Source organism: Asparagus officinalis, chromosome 2 (assembly GCF_001876935.1).
Source record: "Asparagus officinalis chromosome 2, Aspof.V1, whole genome shotgun sequence".
NCBI lineage: Eukaryota > Viridiplantae > Streptophyta > Magnoliopsida > Asparagales > Asparagaceae > Asparagus > Asparagus officinalis.
This window is the reverse complement of record NC_033795.1, coordinates 42,702,731-42,711,772: the sequence shown is the minus strand read 5'-3', so window position 1 is coordinate 42,711,772 and position 9,042 is coordinate 42,702,731. Positions and strand designations below refer to the sequence as shown.

The 9,042-nt window shown below is 34.9% G+C and overlaps 1 protein-coding gene across 1 annotated transcript in view; it reads left to right on the top strand.

The window, feature by feature from the left end:
• Positions 1-3,691, top strand: part of LOC109830721 (dnaJ protein ERDJ7) — a 19,734-nt gene extending 16,043 nt beyond the window's left edge. The window contains exons 8-10 of the mRNA XM_020398083.1: positions 2,205-2,322; positions 2,440-2,566; positions 3,401-3,691. Of these exons, the coding sequence (XP_020253672.1) occupies positions 2,205-2,322; positions 2,440-2,566; positions 3,401-3,504 (349 nt within the window). The 3' untranslated portion in view covers positions 3,505-3,691. The remainder of the gene's footprint in view (positions 1-2,204; positions 2,323-2,439; positions 2,567-3,400) is intronic.

Sequence of the window (9,042 nt, the reverse complement as noted above, 5' to 3'; positions counted from 1 at the left end):
AGAATTTTTTTTTAAAACAAAATAGAAATATTGAAGCTGTACCTTTTAATCCCAAATCGACAAACCCTAGACGACAAGCAGTAGGAGGAGGAACGTTGAAGGCCAAGATTGAAGAGGAAATACGAACCCTAATCCTAGATTGATGAACGGAGGCGACCCCTAGATCTGAGTCGTCGTCGGAGAGAGGACAGTTATCGGAAGTCGCAGGAGCCTCAAACTGTGGAGGTCGCTGGAAGTCGTCGTCGATCAGAGGTGGCGTCGACGTCACCGGAAGTCGTCGTCGTCGGAAGCAGGGAGTGGGAGAGAACTCAGAGAAGCAGCGGCTAGGGCACGATAGGGTTTGGGAGTGAGAAGTAGTCGGGAGCTGGGGGAGGGTTTAAGTAGAATGGGTACGGGTCGGGTTCGGGGCGAAATAAACTGGGGCGGGTTTAGCGGGTTAAAGCGTTTTTAAGCGCTAAAACGCGCTATTACGCGCTATTAGGCGCTATTCGAAGGAATAGCGGTTTTTTTCGCTTAAGCTCGCCGCAATTCCCAAAAGCGTAGCGCTCAACCCCCGCGACCGCTATTTGCGGCGCTATAGCGGCGCTATTGCCCGCTTTTTACAACAGTGCTTATAGCACACTTTGTATCTCCCAAATCATGGTTTGGGTGGGAAAGATGTACGATCCACTGAAGTCGGTCCTAAACGAAGCTACTTTTGATGGAACCTGCCTTGTTAGTTGAACATGAGTTGTAAAACCGAAACGGAAGGTGGTAATTTAGCAGAGGAGATTGCCCTGAACTAAGCTGTTTTGATGGGAACATGAAGAGAGATGGTAAAACACTAAACAATAGCTAGTAGTTTAGCACAGAAGATGGACCTGAACTAAGCTGTGCAGCGAGAATAGATCCCTGTCTGACTCCAAATATTTGGGGCAAGGCTTTTGTTGTTATGGTGATGTTGGATGCCTATGTTTGTTCTGTATGATCTTCGAAGGTCTCCAGGTCAAGTTTTGTACTTTCTAGGTTAATAAAGTAAACAGCTTATAGCTTGGGAATGTGTTTGAGTTGAGTTCTTTGGCTTATATCAATGCCAGAGATGAATGCAGTTTCTATATGTTTCTAACAATCTCATAGAAATTATGTAGAGTTTTTGGCAAATGTATGAAGGGCCAGCCAAAGTAATCTGTGGCCACAACCTCCGACATTCACCCTTTGCTGCTGGAAACCTCTCATTTGCACACATTGACTTAGCTGCAGGATTCTTTTTCAGTCAAAATGTGCCTTTTAAAGAACCTTTCCAATCAGTTTAGTCTTGAAGTTCATTTCTTCCTCTTTTTGATCTCTTGAATTAAAAATGCTGTTATTTAACTTTCTTTTCTCCATGCAAGACATGTTTTCCCTTTGTTGTAACTTTTTTTCTCTTCTCGTTATCCAGATAAGTTCATGAGTGGAAATCTTTAGATGTAGGATTGCTTTTTCTAGGAGCATTTTCTTTAGTGTCCTCTCAAATCTTGAGCAGCATAATCTAGAAATCTGGAAATACTGGCTGGCAGATTTGTAAAATCTCTTGGACTATAGATTAAAGATGTCATTATTCAACTTTCTTTTCTCCATGCAAGACTTGTTTTCCCTTTTAGCTTTGTTTTCTCTTCTAGTTATCCAGATAAGTTCATGAGTGGAAGTCTTTAGATGCAGGAAATAAATCACATGCTTTTTCTCAGAGCATTTTCTACAGTATCCTCCCAAATCTTGAGCAGCATAATCTTGAAATCTAGAATACTGGCTGACAGATGGTAATATCTTGTGTATCAGAGGTTAAAGGCAACGTTTTATAAGATTTGAGTTATAGAAGCATGCTCTTTAGTGACCTCCAAATCTAAGCAACGTACATCAAAATCTACAAGTACGGGCTAACAGATGGTAAATGTATTCTCTATCAGAGGTTAAAGAAAATGGCGTAAGTTTGAAATATAAATTTTATTTATCTTGTAAGGTTGTATCAGGTTTGAAAAAGAAAAAAAGCTAGATTTACAGTCAACACTAGAAATTTTATTCCTATTTATCTATTAAGTCCTGAACGTGTGGAAGATAATGTTCTATATGCAATAGGTCTAGAGGTGCTCTTTTCAATGAAAACCCTTGAAGGAAACATAGTAGTAATACAACCCTGAGTTCTACTCATTTCCATAAGCTAATCTCACTGGGACCTGATTATTATACAGGAAGGTGGAAGAAGATCTTAGCAATGAACTCGAGCTGCAGATCCAAGGGGCTGAGAAACCGTCCATGTGGAATCTTTTTGCTGTTCAGTTTTTGCTTCTACCTTACACTCTAGGAAAGGTACGTTAACACTTCCTTCAAGTTAGTTATGGTATAACTGAATTCTCTGGATCATTTTTAGTCCCTCTGTGATATGTGGTCTGTAAGTTTTAAATTCCTAATAATCGTTCCTTTTAGATATTATACTGGCAACTCTGTTGGTTCTGGAGATACCAAATAAAAAAGGCTTCATATACATGGGATGATGCTTGTTATTTGACACGGACTTGCCTCAAACTGCCTCCAGAACATTGGGAAAATATAAGTAAGTATCTTTACTAAGCATGTTTAGTTGCATGTTGGTACGAAATGTATGTAGGTGTTGCTATTGATGTTTATACTGCTGCTTCTGTTGAGGGTTGATGATAGTAAATATGCATTGAAAGGGTTGTTGGATAAAATTTAATTCGGATCGGAATTATTGGACCATCACTACCTGTGGCTAAATATTAATTTAAAATCATGAAAATATTAAAGACAATTGCAAACTTGACAAGTTATAGTCAAAAACTGCTGTAAGTTACACTCTTCGTCTATGAAATATTATAGAATAATTCACGCAAAAGTTTTACACGTGGAGACAATGCGATGTTTTTAATCAAGACGTGTATGTTAAGCACTTTTCACAATTGATGAAATATATATTGAATTTTAATGAAATGTTGTAATTGCTGCAGTAATTATTTTTGTAGTGATATGGAATGTTGATGGCATTAATTTTCTTGCATCGCCTAAACCTTAATTTTTTTAGATCTATTTCAGTTGTTTATCAATATGACACTTATGATTATTTGAAATTCTTAATGCTAATTTATTTTTGCTAAACATGAGATTTGTATTCTTGGTTCTCCCACCCATACATCCTACATACATTGTTTAGATATTGAGTGTACCAACACACACTGTCTGGAATGCATACCTTAATGTATGTTTAAGAAAGATGCATGACAATCAAAAACATCTGAGTGTACGCTTTGTGCCTTGATCACGTTGAACGTCTAGTGTGTATACCTTTGATGCTCACACTATAAATCTACAATCTTTATTTTTTTCATCAAGATTTTCTGAATGTATTTGACGTTTGCTCTCTTCGTTATAGATGACCAGATGAAGGACGATCTTGTTCTTAAGCGTTTATGGGAAAAGAACAACATGGAGAATTACCTGGCAGAGATGAGAAAGGAGTCGAAACGTCGAAGATAATATGTTCTATTTTACTTTATAGTGAACTTTCTTCCCTGACTCCTGAAATTTGTACCAGAGAGTAGCAAGGGAGGGGCATATGAAGATTAATTGTGTTCAATAGAAAAAAATTGATGTTATTATTCATAATTTATTAAAGTCAAATTTTGATCTAACAACTATAGAAATAATAAATTTGTTGGGTTAATTTAAGGGGTTTTGTGAAATTAACCCAAAAATTTTCTCTCTTTTGTTATAGAGTTGCGATTCAAAAATGAACTAAATTTTCATTAAGTCTTTTTTTCTGCTTTGCTAATGTGCTTTTGAGGCTTTTAGAGTTTTTAGAAATAAGATTAGCTTATATATATATACCCGAACCTGAACCAACTAATCCTAACCTGAGCCCTAATTCGAACCTTAACCCTAATCCTAACCCGAACCTGAATATGAACCCCCAAACACGAACCCTAACCCTAAATGTAGCCCTAACCCAAATAAGAAAGAGAGGAGACTACAGGGAAGATATAGGAAATCTTAGAGAAGATTTGGTAAGGAAATCAAATAAATGCCGTGGCTATATATCTTTAACACATCTTTAATTAATTAATCTATTAGTTTAAATCTAATCATTAATTTGAATCTAACAGTGTAGAATGGTCATCTCACGTTAAGCAAACCATCCCTCCATCTAGTCCTATCGCTTATATATGAGTAAGACTCCTATCAATTTAAGTTGATGTACATCAAACTTCCTAGCCACTCATTTATTAATATAAAAAATATTTTCATACCATTCAAGGATCTCTAGGCAACATGAGTGGCTAAAAAATATGGTAAATAACCTTTTGCTATTCACTTAAGTTGACACAAGTTTTGTTCTCTCTCTCTCTCTCTCTCTCTCTCATTTATATTTTGGTCATAGTATATAATATAATTATTATTTGTATATATATAAATATTTAGAGAGAGAGATGGAATTTCGAGATGGAGTTTAGAATTGCAGAGTATTTGATGAGGAGCAAAGAGAGATGAGATTAATGAGAATCATTTGTCATATTGAGAAGGATTCTGCGTCATATACAATGATGTGGCCACAAGTCTCCACTGAAGTTGTATCTTATGAGGCATTCCTTCGTCCTACTTTATTCACGTTTGGTGAAATTGTTTGCTCATTTCATCATTGATATATGAGGGAATCCTGCTTGCAGTATGACATATGAATACCCATTAATCTCATATATATATATATATATATATATAATATATATATATATATATATATATATATATATATATATAGAGGAAACCTTATGTAACTTAAGTGTACGTGCACCTAAGTTCTTAGTCATATGATGATCACTTGATTGGAGCTACATTGTGGATGATCCGCTCCGTTGAACTTTATCTACACTATTCTAAAGCTGCCCACACATCAAATTTGGGTGAACCCGTCATGGTTTGACCTTCATCCATCGTATCAAATTGTTAACGCGTTTTCGAATGGTGAATAGAACTTTATTTACATGGCTCGACGAGGGTCAAACCATGACGGCCATTCACACCAAATTGGTGCTGTTGGTTTAGAATATGTAGCATTCAAGTTTAACGGAGGGATCATTCCCACAATGTAGCGGCAATCAAGTGATCATTTCAGATGACTAAGAAACTTAGGTGGACGATCCACTTTCAAGTTTGACACCAAGTTTTCCTCTCCCTGCTCTCTATCTCATCCTCTCTCCGTCTATTTACTATTATTTTTATAGTTATATATAGTAGTATATATAGTAGTATATATATATATATATATATGTATTTTATATATTACTATATTATTATATTATATATATTATATATATATATATAGTATATATATATGTATGAATATTGTTATATATATGAGTATAAACTCTGAGACTGCGCTTTTGTGGGTGTTGTCCGTTGTGTGGTGTGCCAGCGTTCGTGGAAATTGGTTGGGCTTGAGGTGGGGAGATGGGGTAGTTTGGAGGTAGGGGATGGGAGGTGAGGTTGGGGAGATCTCACAGCGTGCGGTATGGACGCTGTGGACGGCCGACGCGTTGTGTTGTTTGGGGGTTTGGGTGGTTTCGGTTTTGGCTCTTTTAGTTGGTGGGTTTGTCGCCGGATGTTGTGTCTGAAATCGGTGAAAGCGGGAGTCAGGGATTGTAGAATTTTGTCGGGAATTTTCGCTTTGGCGGTTGGGGGAGAGAGTTCGGCGGTCACGGGTCTGATAAAGTGAGAGGGGTTTGAATCGGGGGCGGATAATCGCCTGCGACTTTTTTCAAATACCTCCTGCACGTACGAAACCTCGAACGCTGGCGCCAGCCGCAGGGTCTAGTTCTCTCTCTCTCTCTCTCTTCATCTCTCTAAATATATACTATATGATTATATATATATATATATATATATAATATATATTAATAGGTATATACTATTATTCTATATTAGTATAGTATAGTTATTATATCATGCCGTTGTCAAAAATGGCTTCCGCCGGCCGGGCGTCCGAGCGTGGCTCCGCCTCGGAATAGCTGAGATTTTTTATGTTTTTGTATATATTTTTAATGATATGAATATTTGATGTATTAATATATGTATATATAATATATTTCTATATGTATAATATGTCATATGTGTATATATATATATACTCTCTCTTAGTATATAAGTATATATAAGTATACTCTCTCTTATATAAATATATATATGTATAAGTATACTTTCTCTTATACAAGTATATATAAGAATACTCTCTCTTATATATGTATAATGTATGTATGTATGTATGTATGTATATACTCTCTCTCTTAGTAGATATGTATATACAAGTATACTCTCTCTTATATATGTATACTCTCTCTTATATAAGTATATATAAGTATACACTCTCTTATATATGTATAATATATGTGTCTATATATATATACTAATATACTCTCTCTCTTAGTATATATAAGTATACTCTCTCTTATATATGTATACTCCCTCTTATATAAGTATACTCTCTCTTATATATGTATAATATGTGTGTGTGTGTGTGTGTATACTCTCTCTCTTAGTATATAAGTATATATAAGTATAGTATATTACAACAACTATTTCTTCCCCATTGGCCCAACGGGCAACAGTTACTTATGCGATTCTCTCTCTGTCAAGTTATAACTTATAAATATATACAATATATTTACATAATATATGTATATATAATATATAGTTACATAATAATTTATAAGTATATACTAATACATTTATATAAAATATAATAATATTAAACGAATTTTTAGTTTTTTTTTATCAAAAAAAAAAGAAAAGAAAAGAAATTTAAAAAAACTAGTTAGGATGTACTTATCTATTGTGATGCAATGAATTCAAAAATAAATTTATACTTATAATTTGTAAATAATTTATTAATTATTAATAAAGAATTTATTTTTATAATTTTGGGGTCGCGTATCTCCGCTGCCCATTTGCCCCATGGCCTTTGACGCACTCCTCTGTAGTGTCTTCTCATTGTGGTTGCTGTGGTTCACGAAAAGAGAGAGATTAGTATCCACTAAGGAGTTGTTTGACGTTAGTTGTAGTTACAAAAATATATCTGCATATATACAATTGGAACATTAAAAAACAATTGCACAAATTTAGAGTAGCTGATACACAAAGCTCCGCTATGCAACTAGCATTTTAAAATTGTACCTGTTCTGACCAGATCACACTAATTTGTCGAGGAGTTCATGTTCTGACCAGATCACACACGACGACAACTCTTACCGTATTACACAATAGAGAGAGTATCTGAATCCTAAGTTGATACCTTATAAACAACGCATATAACTATATATAATTGTACCTGTAGCATTTTAAAATTGAACCAAAACTAAAAAAATTGCAACTACAATCACATGCACCAAAATTATGATAATTGCAACCGTATGCAACCAGCATTTGCATTGCAACTAGAGTCACAACGCCACTCCTAAGCTAAATGTTTTCGTACCTTGATGAAACTTCACGTAATAGTGAGAACTTCATCTGTATTAAAAAACAAAGTCATTCATCACATTAAAAAAACACATTATATTAAAAAATGGCTTCATCAATATTATCTTGTAAATCACATTACCATCCTTAAAGGAATCCTCTAAATCATCAGTGGCTTCATCAATATTATCTTGTTCCATTGAATCACTACAAAAAAGTGATGATAGCAAAATATATTAAAAGATCATTGCACCAACTTAAAATAGTTTAAAAAAATAATAGCATTAGTATTACTCTCATAAATGATACACTACCTTGACAACTTTAGAGAGCAATTTCTGCTATCATGATTTTATCCTCGCTTTCCACACAATTTGCATTTCCTCGGCTTGCATTTGCGGATCTCTCTCGATGGCTTTAACCTATTCCCTTTAGGCATTCCTTTTGTTCTTGCTTGACTTGGTTCATGAACTACATCTTGAGAACACTCCGCATTCATATAATGTCCTTCCACATCTTGTCCAATTTCTTCATCATTGATGAGTTTCAAACGTTGCACCTTATTAATAGCACATTGATGAGTTTCAAACGTTGCACCTTATTAATAGCATCCATCATCATTTCACACATTAATTCATATGCGTCATTAGAAGATAGCCCCTCTTCGACTATTTCATTAGCTAAGCAATTTAGTTCACTAAAACGAGAAGCAAAATTAATTATGGCATTATCTCCAATAATATTACCATCTCTAAGAACAATCCTTTTTCTGACATTTCGGCATCATCTTCTTAGAATATATTGCTCCGGTAACTCACTATGATTGGTAATTTTAAGATATGCCAAGATATGTCGGCATGGAATGCCCTTGAATTCAAACACAAGACACGAAAAACGGACCATTTGAGTTATTTTGCAATATATAATATGTCTCAATCTTTCATCATGACCACAAAAATTCAAATGGAAAGTACTTTCTCTTTCATTTTCTTTTACTAGCTCAATATTATACATTAAGCTAGGTTGAAGCTCGTCTTGAAAAATATAAAAGATTTTTTTTTGTGTAGATTTGGGCCATTTGTTTTTCTATTGACCACAAAGTCTTCAATTTTGGCTTTTTTTCCACTGTGCAATGATCTTCTTTAAGCTCCCCCTCTCTTTGTCTCGCCAAGACCCTCTGAAAGATGGTCACGAAATCATGAAGTGAATTTTTCCTTGATACATGCATTTTTAGCAATACATTCATCCCTTCACTTCTTTGACTGCTAGACATTCCGGCCCAAAAGTGTTTTTTATGATAAACCGGAGCCCATTTTTCACGAATTTCATAGATATTCTTTAGCCAATCATGCGTTTCCAATCCATTTTTCTTAAGAATTAAAACCCAATTCTCTTCAAAAGAGGTAGCAGTCTCGGAGTCCCAAATATTATCTTTGAAAGATTTCATAAATTCCATATTATAAGCCCATTTACCCAATTTCTCCGGAACTTCGTCCAAGATATGCCAAATACAAAACCTGTGCCAAATTTCTGGAAAAACTGTTTCAATTGCCTTGCATATGCCAA